The 25,632-nt window shown below is 49.2% G+C and overlaps 1 protein-coding gene across 3 annotated transcripts in view; it reads right to left on the bottom strand.

The window, feature by feature from the left end:
* Positions 1 to 25,632, bottom strand: part of Agpat4 (1-acylglycerol-3-phosphate O-acyltransferase 4) — a 101,674-nt gene that overhangs the window by 1,916 nt on the left and 74,126 nt on the right. For all 3 annotated transcript variants that reach the window (XM_085832880.1, XM_021149365.3, XM_085832878.1), the window contains exons 3-8: positions 19,782 to 19,951; positions 8,114 to 8,275; positions 7,768 to 7,921; positions 4,868 to 4,970; positions 2,518 to 2,593; positions 925 to 1,123 (exon numbers count right to left, since the gene is read on the bottom strand). In XM_085832880.1, the coding sequence (XP_085689006.1) occupies positions 925 to 1,123; positions 2,518 to 2,593; positions 4,868 to 4,970; positions 7,768 to 7,921; positions 8,114 to 8,275; positions 19,782 to 19,951 (864 nt within the window). The remainder of the gene's footprint in view (positions 1 to 924; positions 1,124 to 2,517; positions 2,594 to 4,867; positions 4,971 to 7,767; positions 7,922 to 8,113; positions 8,276 to 19,781; positions 19,952 to 25,632) is intronic.

The following is a 25,632-nucleotide window of genomic DNA, read 5'->3' as shown; positions in this document are numbered from 1 at the left end:
AAAAAAATAAAGTGGTTCAGAAGATGCATCTGGTGCAGTGGTTCTCATGACCTGTGGGTCATGACCCCAAATGACCCCTTCATAGGGGTCAACTAAGACCATTGGAAAACTCAGATATTTACACTGCAATTCATAACAGTACCAAAACTACAATTATGAAGGAGTGAGGAAAATGATTTTATGGTTAGGGGTCACTACAATATGAGGGTCTGTATTACAATATGAGGGCTACAGCATTAGGGAGGTTGAGAACCTAGTGGCCTGATTCTTAAGACTGCAGTAGTCACTAAGAGACGCTGTTAGCACCAGGCTCCACATGGAAGTCTGTCCTGAGACACTTCTGACTTCAGCCCCTTGTATTGCCCAGAAACCACAGTACTTTGTTTCAGAGAAATAGTCAGCCTGTTCAGGACATGGACACCTGTCGCCTGGCCTTCAGGTGCCAGGGGAATGTCACACCCAGGTGCTACCAGGTGAATAACCCTTTGTGGAGAATGAAGAAGGCACTTTCTAAGCCTCCTCACTCCTGCCTCGTCACCTGGTTACAGAGGAAGAGTCCCTTAGGGAGGGTCCCGTGTCTGCTTCCAAGGCAAAGAGCCAACAACTAGGTCTCTCAAGACCCATGTCATGTTTCCCTCTAGAAGGCAGGGAGCCAGCAGAGCTGTCTGCAGAGGGTGGGCAAGCAGGGCTTCAGTCCTGAGAGGAGTTTAGAGAATCGCCTCACCATCTGTTTTTTTTGGGGGGTGGGGGCAGTAAGGGGACTCCAGCTCCATGTCACACCATACGGGCTGTGCAGTTCCACCAGGCGCATGTTAGACCCCAGACAGCACTGTGAGGCTGGCCCTTGTGGGAACCACTCAGCCTGCAAGGAGCACCTTCTGACATACATCTGGTACCCGCCAAGCATGCTGGCTTCGCACTCACCCATACAGAAGATGAGGACCAAGCTGGCCAGCGTCACCGAGGAACCACTGCTGACCATGCTAACAAGGAACTGGAAGAAAGGGTAGAGCAGCAGCGATGCCCAGAACAACCAGTTGACCAGAGACCAGGGCCGCCGTGGGGGAACCCAGGGAGTCTCTGGGAAGACCCCTGTCCTGTAGTATTCCTCCTGAAAGGCATCCTGAGGGTCAGAGAAAAGAGTCTCAGACACTGTGCTGGGTTCCAGGTGGTGCCTACTGGTACCTTACAGAAAGTAGTTTGTAGGCAGCTACTGGGGATTGTCAGGGCAGCTGGCGTCCCCTTCCTCCAGTGTCACATGGAGAGACAGCTACCACTGTCTTCCTGTGTGCAGGACTGAATAGCTCCAGCTTGGGGCTGGCAATCCTTGGTCATGCTCACCATACCCAGGCTCTGAGGAAGCATAGCAGGACAGTGGGGCCGGCTGAAGGGAGCGTGGATGAAAGATAACTGAGCTCAGCCCACACACAGCCAAGGATACACTGTCAGCCTGGCCTCTCAACATGCTGGTTCCCATCAGCCTGTCTGCGGTCTTCAGAGACTGGATGACAAAGGGCAAGGGGCCTGCAAGGTACTGCTCACTGGAAGTGCCAGCCCTTGCTTGGGACGATATCCATGAGGTCAAGTTGGGGCAATGATAATTAGGTTCTCCTTGCACCCTGCTTACATCTTGGGAAGGGAGGAGGCTGTGTAAAACCAAGCCAAGCAAGCAGAGCTAGGGAGCTGGACCAGGAAAGGAAAGGGGGCCTTGCAGGACCGAATTGAAGTGACGGAGTTTACGCAGGAATAGTCAAGACCGCATCTGTTACTGAAGTGAGCCCTCCAATGGGGAAACACGATAGGCATGGGGAAGACCCCAGGGCTATGGGACCACTGATGTATAGTATACCGGTAAACTGTCCTATGTTGTCTGTGCTTAATGAAGGGGATTCTGGGAACAAAGAGGTGCTCGCTCTCTCTCTCTCTCTCTCTCTCTCTCTCTCTCTCTCTCTCTCTCTCTCTCTCTCTCTCTCTCTCTCTCGTCTCATTGAGCTTGCTTATGTCAACTGTCCTCCATAACTGTGCTGGATGGCTGGCCCCTGACTGCAACAGGGAGGAAGGAAAATAGCAAGCAGCTCAGAGAAATAGAAATGTGGACACCCTTGAGACCATCTCCACGGTAGGTGGACAGAAAGAGGAAGGCGGAAGTTCATCCATGAGCAGGGAGCTCCATTGAGGACTCCTGCATGTTCAGGTGATTCCTCCATGAGGATGCTCGCTGCAGGTCTTTCCCCTCCTTTTGATTACTGCGCGGCAATAAGCTCACTCACTTGAAACCCATTGGGCCAGCTGCTGTTGTTTGTTCTTTGGACCACACAGAACAGCCATTACTAATCTGTTGGTCCACTACATGCACGTACGCGATGGTTTTGCTATCTGTGAGGCCACCTAACAATGTACTTCTGCCATGTTCTTCCAGTGCTTGACATGTTGATCCTTTGGGACACCAGTAACTGGCTCCCGGTGCCCACCCATGAGAACGGCATCTCAAACCCTAAACCCCGCAGGAGCACTCACCTTCTCCTGGTAGAGCTTGTGTAACCAGGCAGAGCACTTGTCCTCATCTTCCGGAATGTCCTCCATGGGGATCCTCCTGCCAAAGCAGAGAGCAGGCGGCTGAGAGTAGCGACCACACCGAGCCCCCAGGCCACTGGCTGACTGACAGTTTTGGCTGCAGACTAAACCCTGGGGAGGAGGCAAGGGGGGCAGTCCATGGCCAGCAGAAGGGTCAAGTCAGTGACAGAGAGATACTGTCAGGAGTGGGGGGTCTCCCTCTCTCCGCCTTCCACCTCCCCAAACCCAACACTGCTTCCGCCCAAGAGAACACTGCTGCTCTGTGTTCCTTGTGATGCAGGCCGATAGGTGCAGAACCCATGCATATGGGACAACCAAGGAGCAACAGTAATGGCGGACCATCTCACACGCAGCTCCTTTGTCCTCCACTGGGGCACAGCCACATTGAGGCAGGTGCTGGAAGGTCAGGCATGTGAGAAGGGCATCGGGACAGAATAGAGACCTCTGAGTTACTCTGCCCAGGAAATGAGCTCATTGGCTGGCTGGCTGGCTGGCTGTCAGGCTGGGCGGGCAAGGGTGCCAGGCTTATCCATTAGCAAAGAGCCCACTTTGAGCAGAGAGTAATTTTCAGAGTCCCCTCTCCATATGCTCTCAGGCTACTGGCTCTTCAAAGATGACGTCTTGAGGATGTCTGCTTTGGTCCACGGACAAGTTGTCACAATTTCCCACGAGACATTTCACACCCCATTGTGCCCAGAAACTTATCAGTAAGGACACTGAAGCTTCTCTGAAAGTGTCCTTTGACCTTTTTGGTCCCTGAGTGTTTCCACGAAATCGACCTTTCTTTCTGTTTTTTTTTTTTTTTAATTTTTTTTAAATTAGATATTTTCTTTATATACATTTCAAATGCTATCCCGAAAGTTCCCTATATCCTCCCTCCGCCCTGCTCCCCTACCCACCCACTCCCACTTCTTGGCCCTGGCTTTTCCCTGTACTGGGGCATATAAAGTTTTCACTACCAAGGGGCCTCTCTTCCCAGTGATGGCTGACTAGGCCATCTTCTGCTCTCCGATTGCAAGTAAGCTCACTAAATATGTCTCAGGAAAAACCTTCACGAGGCCTTGCGAAGGTGTCTTCACTTGGCTAGCTGGGCCTTAGGGAGTTTTACTCTTTTTAAGCCTGTGCTGGACGGTAGGGACCCAGATGTGTTGATTCTTTATACGGCACTGCAGTATTTACTTAGAATGTCCCAGTCGTATTAAGTGGGTCACTACACACAAACAGGTGTGATGGGCTGCATAAGGACTCTTCCCAGGTGGACATGAACACTTGCTGGCTTTCATAGGTGAACTTGAAAGGATCACAGTTGGCTCTGTACTCTACACCAGTTCCCACATATACTCCAGAAAACTACAGTTACTAACACCCACCCACCCCCAACCCTTGTGGATGTCAAACGATCTTGCACCCCACAAGAATCCAGCTCCACTCTGTCTCTGGTCGTGGGAGCAGGGGGTGGAAGTCGGCTTGAGGAGCTTCTTGGGCGGCCGTGGTTGATGGTGCTTCTTCCTCATGTTGTGGAAAAGCTGGAGCAGTTAGTTCCAGGGACTTACCCCAGGCTGGCAGTCCACAAATGCAGGTGTATATTTAGACATTTTGAGTGACGTGACAGAGTTGTGATTTCATTGCGGTGTACTGGCATTTGGCATCTGAAGGGCTCTTTACCCAGAAAGCTCTGTACCATCTGTCTGCTTGTATGAGGATGTTTCAGGGGCTCCTGGATGGCCTTCAAGATGACTACGGCATAGGGAACCAGCGCCACCTGACCCAACGCAGACTGGGTTTTAATGCATAAGGTCACTGACTTGTTGAGCAAATGGCCCTGTGACTTCCTGCCTGCTACAGCTTCCCATTGTCATTCCACTAGTCTTGGTGACATTCTAGAAATCAAGGGGCACATTGTGTAAGCCATTAAGCAGGCAATAATAATAATAATAACAGAAAAGAAAGAAAAAAAATGGCTTGTCTTTGCAAAGAGCAGATCCATCTTCATAGGAAAGGTGTCCACAAAGAATGACTGATAGTGAGTACTGGCCTCCTGTCTGTCCACCCAGAGCTCTGGGAGGGGAGCGAGGCAAGCTGAGCCAAGCCAGTTAACAGATTCGAAGGAGCTGGAAGGGAAGGCATCCTCCCCAGGGTGTGCAGTAGGTGTGCTATGCCTCCTGAGTTCATAATATAAATAACTGGGGAGAAGTTCAGTGGGAAGCAGACGTTTCTGGAGGCTGGACTCCTTGTCATTTAGCACTTAGAAACAAGCCCTCCCTCTTCTAGGAAGGAAGCAAGGCCAGCTTACCTAACGTAGCAGTCAGCGTGATATTTCTTTCCATTTAAGACTCCCAGCAGTGTTGGGTTTTCATTGTTTCTGAAATTGAGTGTACAGTCATATACAGCTGGGACTATAAGACAAGACAAACAAGGTAGTATATAGCAGGTGAGGCCAGTTCTGCTTGGTAGTCACACACACACACTGGAAGACATACACACGCCGTAACCTGTCTACCAATGACACGCGTGATAGAGACCTCTTCCTTGGGTTTTTCTAGATTGTTCACCCGCTCTACATTGAACATGTATCTTTTGTAATCAGAAAGCCAACTGTAAGCGAGTCATGGAAACAGAGTAATTCCTGTGGTCATGTGGGCTTTAAAGCAGTCATGACTGTCAATTCTATACTGATAAGGACGCTAATAAGCGACTTTCTAGTAGGCAGAACCTACTGTAGTCACAAATACCGATATTTGAACAAATATGGGTAGGAGATGAACTAGGTTCATCTAAGGATGTGTCTGTTATAGAACGATAGCCATCATTTATAAAGTTATCAAATAGCATTTCTTTTTTTTTATAAAAGACTTACTTTGTAACAATGTGGGTGCATGTCTCTGTGGGCACATGTATACATGAGGCCTGAAGAGAACATTACATCCCCTTTGCTGGATTTACAGGCAGTTGTGAGCCACCAGGTAACAGCAGTGAGAACTGAATTCCAGTCTTCTGCAAGGGCAGTCAGCACTCGTATCTGCTAAGCCATCTCTGCAGGCCCAGTGTAACCCTTTCTGTGAGCATTTTTGTGCCCTCCCAAACTGAAGCAGCCACAAAGTCAGGGTGTCACATCTAAATCCTGGAGGGCAAAGGTAGCGGCCAAGTTAATAGTCCTATTCAGTGGTGACTCCTTGGGAAACCTACCACCCATGCTCTCCACGCATGTGTATGTATGTATGTGTATGTATGTGTGTGTATGTATGTGTGTGTGTATGTATGTGTGTGTATGTATGTGTGTGTATGTATGTGTGTGTGTGTATGTATGTGTGTGTATGTATGTGTGTGTATATATATATATATATATATATATATATATATATATATATATGGTGTAACCCTGATGCTGATTGGTTCAAAGTAAGTAAATTTTGAGACCTCTTCCTCTATGCTAATATATGGTGTAACCCTGCTGCTGATTGATTCAGAGTGAGTAAGCTATGGAACTTCGCCCACTATGCTAATACGCCTTTTTGTATCAGGAAGGAGGAATGGCTTTTGATGAATAAGGAGCTGGAGGCTGGAGCTGGGGGAGGAACAGAGCAAGGAGACTAACAGTGACTCTAGATGGATAACTCAGGAGACTACACCCAGCAGGAAGGGAAACAGGCTTCTAATACAGATGTTTCTATCTCTTTATTATAAAAGCCCAAATGAGAGCCCTAAAAGCCCCTGTAACAGTATCCTATAAGCGCATTCCAAGTTATCTCGTCGGCATATTCCACATTCCATCCAACCTTGCTGCGGGAGCCCTGGGACCCAGGTCAGGCTCCAGAAATGCTTATGGGATCAAAGAACGGGTGATTTAATGACAGAAGCAAGTGGGTAGAATGTGTAAAAACATGGTGGAAACAGATGGCAGCAGAGAAAGGCTGGGTGTGGCGCCCACAGCTGCCTTTTCCCAGCAGTGGGAGTTTGCTTAGCTGCATTACGCAATCTTCCAAACCTAGGTGTTCTGTAGAGTGGGCTTACAAAGCCATCATCACACAGGGCTGAGGTGACAGATGCCAGTTACACATGCAGGCGGAGCCCACTGTACTTGCCATGATATATATGATCCTGACCCGGGCCTGACAGCTTTAGACGTCTGCAGTTAATGTTAGTAAAAGTAGCAGGGGAATCACTGAAATTGTAAACCATCCCTGGATCACTTGGAAATATGAAGAACACGAATTCAATGTTATAAAATCACCATCCGTTTTTTAACCCTGATGCCTAACCCTGCTACAGGTCTGTAGGTCCACTATCTTTCTCAATGGGAAAGGGTCCCCATGCTGCCTTATAGGAGTATCTAGAGGCACTGTTCTTAAAGGCCCAACCACTCTCCCTGTCATTGGTGGGCTCTGATGCCTAAAGTGGGCACTAGCCCAGAAGATATTTAACCTGTTGATGTCCTTGGTGTCCTGGTTAAATCCTTGACATGGGGGCTAAGGAAGACACCCCCCCCCCCCCCGTACAAGAGATAAAAACAAGGCTATAGAAGCTAGTAGCACGGAGCCAGAAGCCACATCTGACCTGCCTCTGGCAACAGAGCAGGGCCAACTTGGCCCACCTCTTCCTCTGGGATAAAGCATTTTCTTGCCATGCCCAACACATGAAGCTGTAGGAAAGCCTGCCCAAGCTCTGTGGTGCCTTCACACTTGAAGCAGTGTCAAGTCCTATCCAGCCCAGGTAAAAAGTCAAGCCTCTTTTGGAGCTGAAGGCCCAGGGAGTAAGAGATGTGAAAGGGCTTACCTATGAAAACAAACGTGTTTTAAACTGAAGAGAAAGGTTAAAAAGGAAATGGAAGAAGTCATGTCAGAATGCCAGTGGCAACTGACCACTGCCGCCTTCTGCTTTTTATCTACACTGGCTTAAGACTCCAGACTCATGGGTCAGCTGCCCTAGAGTACAGGTCAGATCATCTACAGGTGGTTGTCAGCAATAGACAAGCAAGAGATGGCCTCAAAGACTGCAGCTCCATGGCCAGGCCATCTCAGGGGTCCTCCAGGGAGCCTGCACCTTCTGCACTCACAGTGCAGTGCCGCCACTGACCAGCAGAGGGAAGTATTCACTGGGATGCAGAAATGTGAGGTGCCCAACCAGACCGGAACCTGCCTCTTGTCCCAGGTCCCACCTAGCCTCAAAGATCCCCTGTTTAGCCAGCATCCTTACCAACATCTCGCAAGCACTTCACAGTAATAGCAAAGCCTTTGGTGCGTGGCAGCAGGTGGTGTTTGAGGCTGGGCAGCCCCTTGGCTTGGGCCACCTGCATGCTGATTTGGTGTTTCTTCTCTGTGAACCGTGTACCCTCACAGTGGATCAGGAACTGAAAAGCAAAAGATAATGGTCATACAGGAGGATCCAGGTCAGCCCCAAAGTGCCCTCAGGTCACATGTCATTCCAGGTCACACTCAATTCAGTGGTCACCCGCAGAAGAGTCCTAAAGTGACTCCTATGTGTGGTGGCCACACATAATTCCACAGGAGCCAGATAGCACACGGCTCTTTTGCCTACGTACCAGATACTTCTCTGGGTAGTCCCGGAGGTGCAGCAGGCTCTTGGCAACCGTCTGCCGATCTTGCTCCCACTTGCGCGTGCAAAAGATCATTTCCACGAAGTACCACATCCAGCCAATGATTGGGACATAAGCCAGCTCTTTCTTGGCCAGGACTTTGGAGTTCTGAAACAGAAGAAGAACCTTAGGGTATCTGTGAAGGAGACATGGCTCTTGGAGCTTTTATAGGGAAGGAATAGCCAGCCATACCAAAGGCTACAAAGCCAAAGCCTTTGGACTTGGAGCCGTTCCTCTTTGCCTCTGCATTGACTCATCCCTGGGTGGGCTGCTCCATGGCCGCTTGAGGATACTCTCATGGACCACAGCCCTCCTAGATAATTGACATCTGTTTGTTCACCAAGCCCAACCTGAAGTTCTGTCTGGCAAGTCTATAGAATGCCATCCCACAGATCAACCCATCAGCAAAGCCACTGAGTTCGTTCAGGCAAGGCCAGCAAGGTTCATGACGTGACAGACTAGCAAGCAGAGGCCAGCAGAGTTTGAGGAGCCCCATAGCTGGCATGGGGAGCAGGGGAAGCTGGGAAGTCAACTTGGCTTAAATGGATGCTCTTATTTGTCTCTGCAGCTGGAAATAGCCAAACTCCTCAGGCCAGGGTAGCTGTGGTTAGTCCCCAACAGTTGCTCCATGACCACACTGTGTGGGCACCAGGGGTCGGGTGGGGAACTTGGGAATCTAATGAGGCAAGAAGTCAGGGAGATGCAAAATGACTTTTACTTTGCTGGACTTGTATTGTCTGTCTGTCTGTCTGTCTGTCTGTCTGTCTGTCTCTCTCTCTCTCTCTCTCTCTGTGTGTGTCAGAGAGAGAGAGAGAGAGAGAGAGAGAGAGAGAGAGAACATCCATGTGTATGAATGCAGAATGCAGACACATGGAGGCCAGGGGACAACTCCAGGTATCAGTCCCTGCCTTCTACATTGTTTGAGGCAGAGCATCTTGTTGTTTGTCGGTTGTACATGCCAGGTTAGATGGCCTACGAGTGTCTGGGGATTCTCCAGTCTCCACTGCTCACCTCCCCGGAGGAGCAGTAGAATTCCAGACACACTATGTGTCCTGAGCTGTATGGAAGTTATGGGGATCCAAACTCAGGTCCCATACTTGCCTGGTAAGCCCTTTACCCACTTAGCACCCTGACCACTGCCACCATTCGTATTTTTACTCTCCACTATGGAATCAGCTGAGACGTTCCCTGACTGAGATGGATGCTCACCCACACTGGCAGTGTGGACCGTTGTAGGCAGCTGAGCACTTTTTTGACAGCTGTCTATCAAGGTCCTAAGCCTTCGCCGCCTGAAGGGAAGAGCAGGCATTTCACATCACCCACTCCCTTCTCTCCCCTTTTCCTATCTTCCACTCAGTGTCTTCATGGCTAAGACTCGTAGCATTTCTATCATGCTTGGGGCCCTGAGGTAAACTTCTGAGGAGGCCTCACCTACATCGACACCCAGCTTTTTCTTGTCAGCACGGAGTAACTTTAAAGTCTCAGATGAGGGAGTAAACTGCCTGACTCTAGAGATGACCTTACTCTTGTGCCTGTCACCCTGATAACCAAACCATCTTTGGGGTCATAGTCCTCCCTGGGAGCTCACTGCCCTGTGTCCACAGTAGACGTCAGACTCCAGGGAACAGGAAGGGACATTCCTGCCTGTCCTCACTTTAATCTCCGATGAGAGCAAATGGATCCAAACACAAAGCTTCCACTGGCTAATTAAGCTCTTCTTTCTGGAAGTTAAAACTTAAAATTTTTAAGATTCTATGTACTGGATCTTGCAAAAATTACATATGGAGTGCTCAGGAATTACAGAATGACCCACACTTCCACCCACAGAGGTGCTGTTGGGTCTACCAGGGCAGCTGCTGGGCTGCGTGGGTGGTCAGTCTCGCCCAGCCCATCACTCATAGTTGCATTCTTGGGTGCACTTCCTGTTCCTGGTTCTCCTATGAGACACAAGTGAGTGTTAGCACTTGGCCTTTGGTAGCTAGTGGAGAAGGCTGCCCTAGTGGGTTGTGAGAATCTAGGGGTTCAACTAGAGGTGACTCAAGAGTCTGTATTCCCGGGGTTGGGGATTTAGCTCAGTGCAAGTGCAAGGCCCTGGGTTTGTGGTCCTCAGCTTTAGGGAAAAAAAGTGTCTGTAATTCCCATCACTGTCATATGTCACCAAGAGTCACTTCAAGGTCCCACAGTAAAAGCATTCATTGGCTACAGGGTATACTACACATCTGACAATATTTAATAGTACAGCTACAGCTGCAAACCAGAGCCATTCTGATGCCCACGGGTTTCAGTGCAGTTTTATTGGTACAGGGTAAGCATTCACCTGAATGCAGGAGCAATGCAGCTGCTATCATAAGTGAATGGTGGTCATACAGATGATGTGGTCCATAGAGCTGAAAATGCTCACTCTCTGGCTGGCCAACTACAAATCGGATTAGTCAAGCCTTAATTTACAGCCATTAATATAAAATTCACGCCAATTAAAATTCTCACCTTACATAAACAGGAGATGGATGGAGGGAGGAAGGGAGGGGCTATGCTAAGAGGCTTTACAAGTTTAACTCATTCTTGACTGACATCCTGGAAATTAATATGGCAGTAAGATGTAAATATATCTAGGAAAACCTAAAATTAATATAGGGTAACCTATATCCACCATGTGCTGAATTAAGTGTCTACCGTGGCCAGGTTTTAGACCAAAAAGTTCTGGAGATTTTTTTGGAGGTGAGAAAAGGGGGTGAAAGCTAAGGGTATATGGGGGCATGAGGGTTGAGAAGTTCATTGCCATGGGTACCCCACCCAGCTAGGGAGGGCATCTCTCGGGGAACACAGCCATTCTCTGAGCCAGAATTTAGCATCTCCAACTAAGACAGTGCAGTGTGTGACCAGATGGCAAAACAAAAAACTGCTTTAAATAACATGGGGCTCCAGGCATCTTAACCCTCAAATTTGGCGGCTTTTAGCTAATTTCACTACCAGACTGCATATGAGACCCCTTCTGGGTCCAGGACAGCAGCCTGCCAAGTGAAAAATGCAAACCAGTGTCAGGTTTGCAGGTTAGGAGCCGCGGCTTCTGGTCCTCTAACCCCAAACCCCCAGGGTCTGGCAGAAACCAGTCCAGGGCTGAGGACACTCAGCAGGTGGCCCCTGCTCAAGGCTGCATTTGTATTAATACCTTACTAGGTTCAAATATAAAACCACTCCTGAAGGCTTATCAGTGGGTCCCTTCGGGTCTAGCCATGGTGGTTATGGCCACTAAATATATAAAAATTAAAGCTGGCAAGATGCCTGGCTCAATGGGGAAAGATGCTTGGTGGCCTGAGATAGAACTCCCCAGACCCACACAGGCAAAGGGGAGAAAAGAATCCTATAAAGAATCCTATGCATTACCCTCTGACCTCCACGTATACGCGCGCATATGTGCGCACACACACACACACGTACCAAGTCATATATGTCCGTGTGTGCACACATATGCACAATAAATACAATTAACAAATTTTAATTAATAAAGTTTAGTGATCGGGAGCTTCTCTTCATTTTGTTCTTAAAGTTTCAAATTAAAACTTTTCACTTAAAAAAAATAAATAAATAAGGTCATTTCAGTGAAACTTTGAAGGGTGAGAAGTTTGTCAAAAGTAATCAGGTCAAAGGCCCACTCTTCAGCATTCTAGCATGTTCCTTGCATGCAAACTGGAGACAAGTAGCCAAGACCGAAGTCTGACAGGGGTCTGCCTGCCCTGGGGTCAGGCTAGCCTGGTCACACCCGAGGACAAGCAAAGCAACTGAGAGCTCAGCCTCGGTTCCCACCCATGACATGAGCGCTTATCTCCTAGAAACATGAACCTCAAGCTGTCCAGTCCAGGCAAGGACTCCCTTTAGGCCCGGCAGGGTTTCAATGCTGGGGACACATAGGTGTGTGGGACTGTCTGTGACAAGAGTCTAGAGGCAAATGGTGGGTAGCACACTGGAGGTTTGATTAGCCCCTTCCCCCAGCACAGACTACACAGCTGCCCTCCTGGGATAGTGATACATACAAGGGAGCTCTGGGATGATGGAGACGAGAGCAGAGCTCAAAATGATGAAGTGGGCATGTCAGTGGGCACCAGGGCACATCAGTGGGCACCAAAGGGCTGAGACACTCTATGATGTGGTACATCTGTCTTGTGGTACTGGCCCAGTTCTGGCTTTCTAGGACCTCACATGCAGGAAAATGCTATGGAGCCTCCTACCAGGAAGTCCTGAGAGTCTCTCTAAACAAAATGAGGCCTGTTCACGATTAGTCACAGCCCTCAGGATGGGGTGGGTGTGGGGGATGCACAGACCAAACCCTCTAAACAAAAGCACTCTCTAAGAATTTCTCTCACTCAGGCTGGAAATAACCACACATCATTTATCAGAAGCCAGCCCAGTATACAAGGTCCTTCATCACTGAATAACGTTTCATCCAGCTCGGCCTCTTCCTCCCTGGGGCAAGCCCCAGACGTTTCTAGATTTGACAGGTGTGCAGGGTGTAGTGGGGGAGAGGAGGGATGTTTCCTGGCCAAGAAGTGTGCTGAGACTAGCAAGGGTATTTCCACTGACTTTTCTCTGAGGTCCTGAGATGCAGCCAGAACAAAACAGATAAAGAGTTCCTGCCCTTACCACCCCCATGGCCCTTGCCTCACCCCACCCCACCCTTACTATTCTAAAAGGCTGGCCCAGATACTTCTAGAACGGCCTAAGGCCAGAGTATCTGGGAAGATAAGCAGGAAGTATGGGGTTGGGGGTGGGGTAAGCAAGAGCAGACACACACACAGGACGCCTTACAGGCAGGAGATAATGGGACACCTTGCTCTGACAGGTGTCCAGTGATAAGGCCAACTGAAAGATTCTGGGAGCAGGTGTGCAGGGCCCTGGGGAGGAACAGATGGGTGTCTGTGAGGGTAGCCAGTGGGGAACAGATGTCATTGGCTAGGATGGTTTGCAAAAGAGAGACGGGTCAGTTCTGCTGTCAGGCAGCCTTGTCTCTGCCTGACTCACTCCTGGCCAGTACAGGCTAACTTAAGTGGCGTGCCAGGGGAGTTGGTACCATAAAAGAAGCCCTGACATGTCTAGCTTGGGACTGCAGTTTAGGGCTGGCTCCTCCTGTGTGTGAGCTGCCTGGGACTTTTCTCTGCTCAGGATTCTCTTGGTCACCTTTAGGTTCCTTATCTGTGTAACACCAAGGTCCATCCCGGGCACCACGCCCCACCCTGCCTGGGTCAGTAAATGAGCCATCAGGGCTTAAAGTAACACATCTGTCTATTCTAGCTGTCACAACAGGGCCTGCCAAAGTCTGCACAGAGGGTGCCAATTAATCTTGGCTGAGATGTTGTAAGAAATGAATTAGTAGGCCCCAGTTTCAATAGGAGGTGTGTGCTCAGAGCTCTTGGGGGTCAGAGATAAGCAGGAGGTGTTAGGCCTGATTGTGATTCAGATCCCAGACAAACAGTGAGGTGCATAGTTAGCAGACCTGGCGGCAAAGTTCTCCCAGCATCCCTCAGTCCCCTCCTTCCAGACCAGGGGCTGGGCTTCTCCCCCGAGGCTCTGCCCTGTACACTGCAGACTTTCTGGTCTCTCCGCCTTTCTTCCTTCTCTCCCTCTCTGTGTAAAGGTGCTTTTTTTTTTTTCTTCTTCCCCCTCCCCTCTGTCTCCCTTTCCCGTGGTGACTTCCCTGGCCTAGTTCCTTGGGAACAGTGAACTTATCCAAGAACCCTGCCTTTACATATCCTCTAATCTGCCTTCAATGGGCTCACTTCCCCAGCAGAGAAGAGCTCATCAGGCCCCTCCCCCCTAGCTGGTGGCCTGTGTCAGTCTCAGAGCCCTGAGAGCTGGGAAGTTAAGGGCAGACACTCCATGACTAAGGCCACCATCAAAGAACACGCCAACCTCACACCCCAGGATAATAATCATTTGTTTCAATTTTTTTTTGAGAGAGAGAGAGGGAGGGAGGGAGGGAGAAACATAAAGTTGAGCAGGTAGAAAAGGGGGGAGGGGTTGGGAGAGAGAAAAAAAAAAAAACATGAGCAAAATATATCATCTGAAAACGAAACTTTTAAGACTTGAAAATAAGTGCCCGGCCGCGGTGGCGCATGCCTTTAATTCCAGCAGGGAGGCAGAGGCAGGCGGATTTCTGAGTTCGAGGCCAGCCTGGTCTACAAAGTGAGTTCCAGGACAGCCAGAGCTAAACAGAGAAACCCTGACTCAAAAAAAAAAAAAAAAAAGACTTGAAAATAAGCACCAATTCTTTGCTTGGCCTGTTCTTTGCACAGAGAAATGCAACAAATTCTAACCTGTTCTCCTGGCCACGCTTCCTTGCATCACCTAAGGGATAGGATGTTTACCAAGAGGAAGAAGAGAAGGTCTCAAACAAAACGCCATGGTATGGTGGGTGGCCCCTAAGATGGTCCCATGACCTAGAGGTATCCCTGGGTGTGGGCTGTGCTCTGAGTTCACCTCTCAGCAAATGGAATCTGAGAGAGAAGGTTCCGTTACACAGGACTGTGACTTCTGCTTGGGGTGCTCGCTCCCACTCTTTGGCATTGCATACACCCTGGGAGAAGGGGCTTCTGTGTTTGGGGAAAGCCTCCAGCAGGCCTGTGAGTCCGGGATTGAGGCATAGACAATAGGCCTGTCACTAAGCTTGGAGGACAGCCAGAAGCGCCAAGCCAACAAGCCAACGTTTCAGGAGACGAGCCCTCTGGCAGTCACGTGACCACAGACCTGGAGCGCTGTGCTAGAACTCCAGCTGATTGGAGCCCACCTCCCCAACCAAGAGAGAGTCAATAGTCTGTGTGCCTGTGCTTTATCCTGCTCACTTTGGAGACCACATGCTGCTAGAGATGACAAAGACACATGGCTCCATTAAGGATCTGAGGCCAGCCTGGTCTACAAAGTGAGTGCCAGGACAGCCAGGGCTACACAGAGAAACCCTGTCTCGAAAAAACCGAAAAAAAACCAAAAAAAAAAAAAAAAGGATCTGAGGCAGAATCTCCCAGCCTCAGAGTTAGCCTACATGGCCGCAGCCTGGGTGGCAGAGGAGTGCTGACAGCAGCTGCAGGGTGGCACATCACTGATGGAGCGCTAGGCCTGGCACTAGCCAGAAACTCTGCAATTTGACCTTGGCACGCTCATGCTTCACTGAGGCAAAAAGACAAGCATGTAGGACCTTAAGTTTTTGGTCCACTGTGCCCCGTGGTGACACACTCCCTAGCCATCCCTAGGTCACAGTTGGCCCCAGTAGGAAAAAAATCAGCCTGTGTCTAAGAGCCCTCATGCATGCCTTTGACTTCTGCTCCTATCCAGCAGTGATAGCTCAGCCTTGCTCCTCCTCCTCCTCTTGCTCCTCCTCCTGCTCCTGCTCCTCCTCCTGCTCCTCTTCCGATTCCTCCTCCCCACCTCTCCTTCCTCCCCTGTTCTTCCTCCTCCTCTCCTCTCCCTCCTCTCCTGCTCTCCCTCCTCTCCTGCTCTCCCTCCTCCACTTCTCCCAAAGCCTTGAAGTCCATGCAGCAATGGCGCTGGCTGCTTCTCTGGTGTTTGGGAGAAAATGGGCAAGTGATTCACCTTCTCTCCCCTCAGTTCCCTTTGGGGACACTAGAGCAGACACACACACACATGCAAACACACACACACACACACTTCATGGTGTGTGTGACACTGCCCTGGCTTAAAGTCTGAGGCCTGCTTGCTGAGCCTCTTGGTGGAGTCTCCCCAAATCCAAGCTCCAACCCCCACCCATTACATCCAACCTAGGTTGTTCAAGTTTAAAGGTAATACAAATGAAAACTCTCTGACTCTAATATTCATTTAGTGAGTCACCAGGTAGATCTGAAGTCCTTGGCTGGCAGGAGGGGCCATGTCCTGCTTTGGTTCATCTGTGTTTTACCCAGCGCTCAGAGGTGGAATGCCTTCCCAGGGCTCAAAGCGGTAAGGGAAAACCCTAGGCTGTGGAGACAGTGTCTCTGCTCCATGAAGATCTGGCCCTGTAATGACCTCCAGTCCCAGATCCTTCTCTGGAAGTCATTCTCTTCTCCAGCTCTGGGTCCCATTCTCTCCCTAGTTCTAGATCTGTGCTCTTCTCATGGGTGTCCTCTGTGACCCAGGGTCACCCGCCTGGCCCAAGGTTGTCCCTCAGGCCCTGAGTCCCAACTTTCTACATCACTTCTCCCTGTGCATCGCATCAATCCCTTTCTCCTGAGCGCGTGCTTCCTTCCCTCTGGCTGTGGACTCTGGGTCACAGGCCTCTCCCTGGATTCTGGGCCATGTGCAAGTTTCTCTGAACTTCAGTGTCCCGCAGCCCGACCTCTAACCTGCCCCCAGTGAGGCATGCTACATTTAGCCACAAAGCTGGTTCTGCTAGCAGTTGGCTTGCGCATTCAAGTTCCCAGAACAGGGTTCCAGCTCAGATCCTGCTTCTTCCAAGGGGTTTGGTTTTGGACCCTGGGAGAAGGGACTGAGGTGCATATTTTACATATTAAAGCAGACCCGGCCTTCAGGTTCTCCCAGCATCCCTCAGTCCCTGCCTGGCATACAAGGACCCCAAACCCTCAACTTTCTAGCCCAGGGTTGGGCTGCCCTTCCCCCAGACATTTTGGTCTCTCCTACTCTTCCTCCTCCTCCTCTTCTTCTCCTTCATCCTTATCCTCTTCTTCTTCTCCTTCATCTTCCTCCTTCTCCTTCCTCCTCTTCCTCCTCCTCCTCTTCCTTCTCCTTTTCCTCTTCTCCCTCTTCTTCCTCCCTCTTTTCTCCCTGCAATGTACTCTTCCTCTCTTTTTTTCCCTCCTCTCCCTTCCTCTCTCTCTCTATGGTGACTCCCCTGGCCTAGATCCTTGGGGCCAGTGAGCTCTCCCAAGAGCAGCTTCCCAATAAACCTGCATTCAATATAATCTAATCTGGTTTGGATTGGCTCCTTTCACCAGCAGAGAAATAACCTATCACAAGGAAAGAGGGGAAGTTTGGGAAATCAGACTTGCCAATTGCTTCCTTGCAAACTGAACACCAACTGGGGCTCTGGTGTTTACTGGGAAGTGTGGAAAGTAACTGCCCTATTGCTGTAAAGAGACACCCTGACCATGGCCACTATTGTCAAGGCACAAACAGGACAGCACGCAAGCAGAAAGGTGCTGGATAAGTAACTGACAGTTCTACATCCTGATCAGCAGCAGGCAGCAGAAAGAGTGACAGACCCTTGGCCTGGCTGGAGCATTTGAAAACCCACCCCCAATGACACACTTCCTCCACAAAGGACATACCCATCCAACAAGGCCACACCTAATACCACTGATTGGTGGCCAAACATTCAAATCTATTAGCCTATGGGAGCCACTCTTATTCACACCACCTCACAGTGTAAGGATGAGAGCCATGGGGCTCAGGGCCATACTGTCCCTTGGGTGGATCAGGAAGCTAACAGGGCCTCAGAGTAGCCTACCACGGGGACAGGAAAAGCCAACACACTCACAACAGAAAAGCCAGTACAGCCACCTATCTCCAGATCACCAACTGCCTCCAAGCCCAAGATGGCAGGGACATGGTAGCGTCCTACCTCATCCATGGCTTCAGTCACCCAGAGGCAATGCGGTCTACAGATGTTAAACAGAATATTCCAGAGCCACATGCCAAGTTTAAATACTCTATACTGTAGATCGTGACTATAGTTGCTCTGTTTAGTTAATATTCACCTCTTGCTATCCTTATACACAAGCTAGACTCTTAGGTTAGAAAATACACATATACAAAAATATCACACAGCACATATACAATCTGATACTAGCCACAGAGTCAGACATCCTTGGGATGCCTTAGAATATGGCTCCCATAGACAGAGAGGGAACCTCTGTACTAGAATTTTCATTTTTGTTCTGAAAATGTAAATGAACACAAATGCAAATGTAGTCATGCATGCAGACACACACACATTCATTCATATTCTCTCTCTCTCTCTCTCTCTCTCTCTCTCTCTCTCTCTCTCTCTCCCTGGGAAAACAAATGTAGACACAAAAGAGCTCCTGTTGCCAGAAAGCTCTTAACCTGGCTGGAAGAAGCAGAGCCACAAATTCTCTACACCCTTCCCATACCTTGTGGCCACAGCTCTGTGTTCTAAACATAAAGGTTTTGTGTACTACCAAAGCCAAGTGGACCATGATCAGCCTGCCTCTCTGTGGTCATCATCCTGTATGCCAAGTCCTCAGGAAAACAGCTGGGGCCTTTCCTATCCTGGGGCCAAAATGTATTTGTTCCCATGACAATACAGGCTCTTAACCTCAATGTGTTAAAGATGGCAAAGCCAACCGAAGAGACCTGGTTATAAAGGCAAGGAAGCTGCATGCAAGAAGTCAAACTAATTTGAGGGAAACAGATTTTAGGAACAATTCCAAATTCTGCCATTGAGGCTTGCTGCCCAGAGACTCGGCATTCTTAAGCCTGCAGCAGATCCATCTTCGGGTGAATTGTGCCTTCGAGCTAAGCAATCAAGGATAGGGATTGGAGCCAAACTACACAAGTTCCAGTCCAATCCAATTACAGCTGGATGAGCAGACCAGAATTAGAACTCTCTCTAATTGTGATCCCCTCTCCCGCTGAGGAAAGGTGTGCATCCACTCACACGTGCTTCTGTAAGGAGTAAACGACGAGCTGTGTTGCCGAAAGATGTTAATCCTGATCCTAAATAGGAACTAGAAGCATCATGGCGGTTAATATTGTCAACTTGACTGACCTACGGCAGCCATTCACAACCTCCCTAACGCCGTGACCCTTTGAAATAGTTCCTCGGGTTGTGAGGAGCCCCATCCATAAAATTATTTTTGTTGCTACTTCATAACTGCAATTTTGCAGTTATGAGTGGTAATGTAAATATCTGCGTTTTCCAGGGGTCTTCAGAGACCCCTTTAAAAGGGTCATTCGGCCGTCAAAGGGGTTGTGACCCGTAAGCTGGGAATGGCTGCTCTAGACTTACCTCTGAGCCACACTTCCAGGAACATCCGTGGGACATTACCTAGATTAGGTTAACGGAATTGGAACGACCCACCTTTACTGTGGGTCGTTCCATTCCATGGCCCAGGGCCCTGGAGTGAACGGAAGCATAAAACATGATGATACGAGCTAAGCAAAAGCATTCGTCACTCTGCTTCTTGACCGCAGAGGAAATGGGACTGACCAGCTGCTTACACTCCTGCTGACGCCTTTCTCCACCGGGGAGAACTGTGCCCTTAAAGGGGCAACTTTACCACCTCAAGTTCTCTTATCTGGTATTTTGTCATGGCAAGGAGAAAAAAAAAATGACCAATACAAACAACTTTTGAGAGCATTTCATACTATAAAAAAATTAAAATTTAAAATATAAATAAATAAAACCACCTTGCTGATGCCCGGCATGGTGGCTCATGCCTCTAATCCCAACTCACTCGGAAGCTGAGAACAGCCTGGCCTCCAGAGCAAGATCCTATCTCAACCTCTGCCCCCTAAATAAAAGCAACAACAGCATCAAACCCTGTTCATCCTAGAAGTTCTGAGAGACTGAGAGCAAACAGCAGGTTGCACGGCAGACTCTCTGGGAGGGATGGGGGGTGTAGCGTGAAGGGTGAAGGCACATCACACTTACCCCCAGGATCCCCAGGCGCTCAGCCAGGCTCCAGCCACAGAGGAAGTCAATCTCAAACTTGTGATTGAGGACCACGATGGCGTTTTCCTTCCCGTAGTGGGGGCAGGCCTTCGGGTCGGTGTAGATGGTGCACTCCGTGCCTGACCACCACTCCAGAAGCATCACCAACTCTGCAACAAACCACAAGGACACACACACAGATTTACGTCACTGTCACAGAGTCCTGTGCCTGCTTTTCCTGGGCCACGCTATAAGACAGAGCTGCTTATAGGGCTAAAGTTGCAGAGCATTTCAGCCCAGACCCCAGATGTTGAAAGGGTTTCAGAGCAGAAGGATTATAGGGAGAGAGAGGCTGCTTCTCAGTGGTCTTATAGCTCTTGATTACATAACTTGGGAGGAATAAAATCAGAGCCGAGATTCACCCACATCTGTGTCCCTGTGCTGACTGCATGAGTTGATATATGTTCTAGAAGATGACTAGCTGATATGCTTCTAAGCTCCATCAAAGAACCAACTCCTCTCCCATGGATGACACCTGAGGGCAACCATGGTGGAGGGAAACACAAGTCTGTCTCTTCAGTGACAAAGGTAACTCCAAGGTGTCAATCACTCTGGGGGCTTCAGCCAATTTATCACTATATTCTTTGGAGAGGCTTGTGAAAATTAAGACTTGTTTGTAGGTGGCAATCAGTCTGAGTGTATTCTCGGGTTGTGCCTTCATTCTAGTTGGCCAGTTTTCTGAGGCTGGTGGTCTCAGGTAAAGACTGTGGTAGAAACTCTAGATGTGGAATTGAATGCAAACATCAACACAGCCCCCTGAAGTGAACTGTCAGAGTGGGAGGTGTTGACAGGCAGTCGTGGGCGATGAGAGTCCTCTATGAGGTGGTACTGTTGTTATAATGCTTAGTGGCGTACACATTCTATAGAAGGCTCCCACATCCCACCACACCCCACACGCGTGCACACACGCAAAGACAAGTGAGTCTAACCTTGGTTGCCCTGGAAACACCCTTCTCTTGCAGACCAGAGGCTGAATATGGAGCACTAGAACCATCTAGAAGGCCTCATAGTCTAGATTCTAAGTAGTGGCACTGTGGGCTTTCCAACCCCATGGTTCTGTCATGTCTTTTTGTCTTTGGGGTGCAGATGCCTCAGGGGGTCTTGTGAAGATTGCTAGTGGTCAGAACTGTGGCCTTCCCAGCTTTGAGCAGGCTGAACAGACCTTGAGTGCTTGCCACAGTGGACCTTATCGACCCTCTTAGAGTCACCCGCCTAGGTTGTACGTGCAACTTCCCACAGGAACTTAGAAGAATAGACTGCCCACTGACCTTTGCTTTGCAACATAATCCAGCTGAAACAAAAGATGGGTCTGTGGCCTTGCCCTATAGAAACGCAGTGCTGAATATTAAACTCGGAGCCTTGATCAGAACCTTGTCTTGGCTTCATCCTTCTCTCACCCCACTTCTCCCTGTCTCTTGTTCATTTCCAGCCCTCCTTTCAGGTAAACCCAGTTTGTCCATGGCCACTGGATGACTATACAGGACCATTGAGTTTCTCTTCTAGGAAGGCCACCTGGGAAGTGTCAGAGGCTGCCAGGTAAGGAGAAGGATACTGACCCTGCTGACCTCCCTGCTATACCCGTGACCATTGCTAAAGGCATGCCCCTGTGTCCTGAGGCTGAGTCACCAAGGTTGGGGACCTGCTGTCCTCAAGTCCACTAAACAGAAAAGGTAGAAGGAAGACTAAGCAGACATGCTGTACTGTGGAGAAGCAGCTAGTGTCACCTCTGGTCATGCCCATGGACTGATTCTGCTGAAATGACCCAGATATTTCTCCCCTGCTCAGTTTGTGTATCTGGCATTGCACATGACACCAACAGTCACCAAGTCCCCTTGACTGCTGTCTGTCTCTCTGGGGCTTTGTTCTATTTAGACACAGGCCAAAAGCCTGACTCTACTACAGCTGTAGACATGGGAGCCATCTGAGACATCCCCTTGGGCTTGTGGGTAAGATGGAGTCCTACATGTGGTTTAGGCTTGTGGCTCCATTGTAGCCCGTTAGTCCATTCTGGAAACAGGAGTCAGGCATGGGACAATGTCAAGTGGGTCATACACAGGTAAGAGGCCACCCTAAGTTACCTTCCTTCCTTCGTATTCTCAGGGCTGCCTCTTCCAAGACCCTCTGACTAGATGCTCGGGGTGAGTCACCCATCATCCTTCCAATAAACCTCACTTGAGGAGAGTGTAGGCAGTGATTTCATGATGCTCCCAGCACTCAGAAGCTGCCTTTGCTGGAGAATATCATCTCATGAGGCAACTAAAGGCCTGGTATCCGAGCCTTCATTCTGTGTCTGACTGCCTTGTCTTAAATTGTTGGGACAGACCTGCCTAACTCTGGAGGTAGGCCTGCCCATCACCGAAGGAGTATCTATCTGTCTATACAATGGTACCTTAGCTATCTCATCCCTTCAAGGATGAAGGCATAGATATGACTGACATGTCACAGTCCAAATTTACAATATCCTACGCAGCACCCTCCTCTCAAAGTGCCTGAAAGTCTCTAGCCAGTGTCTAACCCTGGAGCCACCTTAGATGGCCAGGAACATGGAGTTTTACAGACCACATTCCATGACCCCAGTCAGTAGCAATCATTTCAGGGGAGTAAGATTATCCCTTCAAGCAATAAGACCTCTCACAGTGCACTCCTTGCAGAACCAGCTGAGAGGCCTCGCAGCATCTGATCCAGGTTGTCCAGTTGCACAGGCCTCAGGCTTCTGCCCAGATCGTCCTAATCAATCCCAGAGGTCATGCTAGTACCGCAGACAGGCCAAAAGGATGAAGACAAGCCTCTCCCACCATTTCAACATGACTTGAGGTTGCTTTCTCCCAGACAAGACTAAACCTGGGGTGTCTGGACCCCCAGAGTTGTGCCTCTAGCCCGGGACTTTGGTTACTGTACAAGGAAAGAACTCTTCCACTGTCCAGGAAGGAACCTGGGTTCCCGTCTCCACCTTCTTCCTCCTCCCAGGTTAAAAGTCCTTCCCTGTCCAACAGACCTGGATTCTGTAGCCTGAATCACCCAGCCCAGCCCAGCCCCAAAGCAGGAATGCACAGTGCTCAGCAGGCCCCTGTGGGTCACCTGACCGGTGCTGCAGCCTGGTGATCTTTATCAAGAGCCTCTAGGCAGCCCTGAGCCTCACTGCCCACGTGCACAAGCTTCAGAGGGGGTCAAAGCATCTAGATACACATCCATCCGGGTTGGCTGCCTGTAACTGTGTATTCATCCTAAGTAGCTCCCCCAGAACACTGGGAAACAAGGCACAGGCCTTGTTTTGCAGCCCCTACTTTTATCCGAAGGCCACTTTCTCTTCAATTTAGAATAAACCAACAGAGAAAGGTCAGCACTTGTGAAATTAGAGGATGAGGAAGGGGCACCCAGACCAGGAAGATTAGGGAGGTGTTCTGGATCTCTGAGCAATTGGCAGCGATTCTCAAAGCCTCCAGCTCCTTCTCATGTTTCAGTTTGCCCAAATGCTGCCCACATCTGCTCCCAGGAACAGGGGAGTGTCAGCTGTCCCTACTCAGAGCAGTTGCACCTGGTGTGAGGCCCTGGCCCTGCTTCCCTGCTGCTAATATATTCTTCAAACTCCTGGATCTGTCCTGGGGCACTTGATACTAGGAAGGAGTGTGTTTACAGGAAATGACATCACGGGGTGAGGGGGGAGAAAGTCTCAAACTATGCCTTTGAATTGAAGGTTGCAACTTTTAAACTCTGCCCAAGAATTTGGTTTTGTTTCGTTTGCTTTTGTGGCATTCAGCCTAAAGGAATTATGGGTAGGGAAAATAAGACACAAGGAAAAAAAGGCAGGAGGGAAGGGAGGCTTGTGACATCCTAGAAGAGCTATTTTGTAAATGGCGATGCCACTCACAGAGAGAAGAGAGAATGCTCACAACCCGATAATGAAGGCACCAGCATACTGAGGCTGACCCCCAGAGCCCAGGGTGAGCCTCCGAGGTCCTGGATGTATAAAAGCCATGACTGTATAGAGGAGGAGACTAGAGGAGGCAGGGTAAGACGGAGGAACAGCCAGGAAGGACCTTGGGCAAACCGAGCTCGACTTATCTACCACATAAAGATGAAAATTCGTAACCCAAAGGCTTATTATTGTTAATGTCCTCAAAGCCTTGAGCATCTGCCTGCCACACTGAGGCTCTCTGTGGTACTATTACTGATGATCACAATGAACACAGAGTAAATAAGCCACAGAGAAGAACCTGGGCCCAGTGTCCATTTCTAGGCAGTTACGTTTAAGGTAAGCATTCTACAAGACTGACCAAAACTTCAGTGATTGCAGAAAGTTGGAATGTTGCAGGTTCAGAGCCCATTTATCTTGGCCTGTCTTTAACTCCTTAGATAACCATTTACTACCCTCCTCAGTGTGTGACTGCCAGTTAAAATCCTTTGGGGAATGTACAAACAGACCCCTGGCCTTTAGGACTTAAATGTCACAGATAGCATCGGGGGCCTATGGTAAGGGTCTCTCCCCTGCACTGTTTCCTGCCCTCCTGATGTTACCATGGTTGCATTTTAAAGTATCTTGTCCTATGCGGTTTTCTTTGTTTATTATTAAAGTTTCGCAAGATGGCTGGAGAGATGGCTCAGTGGTTAAGAACACTGGCTGAGGTCCCAGACTCAGTTCCCGGCACCCACATGGCAGCTCACAACCATTTATAAGTCAAGTTCTTGGGAATCTGATACTCTCCTCTGGTCTCTGCGGGCACCAGGCATGCACATAATGCACATTCATACATGCAGGCACATCACCATCCTACACATGCGCACGCGCACACACACACACGCACACACACATTCTATTTTAAATTTTTTTCATGAAATCATTACTGTATTGGCGTGTGGAATAACCTAAATCTGTGTTCTCAGGCTACAGTCACTAATTTTTGGCTTCAGAATACACACACACACACACACACACACACACACACATATATATATATATACACACATATATATGTATATACATACACATATATATGTATATATACATACATATATATGTGTGTGTGTATGATAAGATATGAGGTGTGTATTTACAATGACACACTAAAAGACATAATTTTTCTCTATCTTCCCTCCTTGGCCATTTCCTGTCCCTTTAGGAACACATCACAAATACTTGATACTGAAAAGATCAGCTAAGGAACTTTGGGAAGGTCATGAAATACTTGTCCCTCTGGAAGGGAGAGGCTAATTAACATTCCTCAGACCACAGGGTGGGAACCGACCTGCTGGTAGAGACACATTCCGCTAAACAGACCATTGCTCACCTTCAGACAAGGGAAGCCCTTGCCACCTCATTCCCTAAAGACCAATCAGTTTAAAGGGTGCACTGTTCCGCCAACCATATTGTGCCTAGTTGCTGATGCTCTATTCTGCCCCTGGAAACCATATAAAAACTCGCTGAATGGGCACCAGAGGGTTGCCGCCTCTCCTTCAGGTCTGGGATGACCCCAGTGCACTGGAACAATAAATTCCTCTTGCTTTTTGCATCGATTCTGGCTCCATGTGGTTCACTCAGGGGATCCCTGGTAAGCTAAGGCTCCCCAGAGTCTTACATTACATCAGGACATATAGTGTTCTAGGATGCTCAGGAATAGAAAATTTCCAAGTAGGAAACTCCATCATCCACAGGGTGAGGCCGCAGCTTCCTCAGGCTTCCTCCCAAGGACAACCCTGCCTTTCAGTCGCCAAGCACCTTGGCCCAGCTTCACCTAGAGTCCAGGCACTCCATTTGGTAGAGGGGAGAGACTTCTACCTTAGTAGGAAATGTAGC

The sequence above is a fragment of the Mus caroli genome, unplaced genomic scaffold, assembly GCF_978045245.1.
Source record: "Mus caroli unplaced genomic scaffold, Mus_caroli_1 scaffold_18, whole genome shotgun sequence".
NCBI lineage: Eukaryota > Metazoa > Chordata > Mammalia > Rodentia > Muridae > Mus > Mus caroli.
Note: the sequence above shows the minus strand (reverse complement) of the source record. Positions and strands in the feature narration are given on the sequence as shown.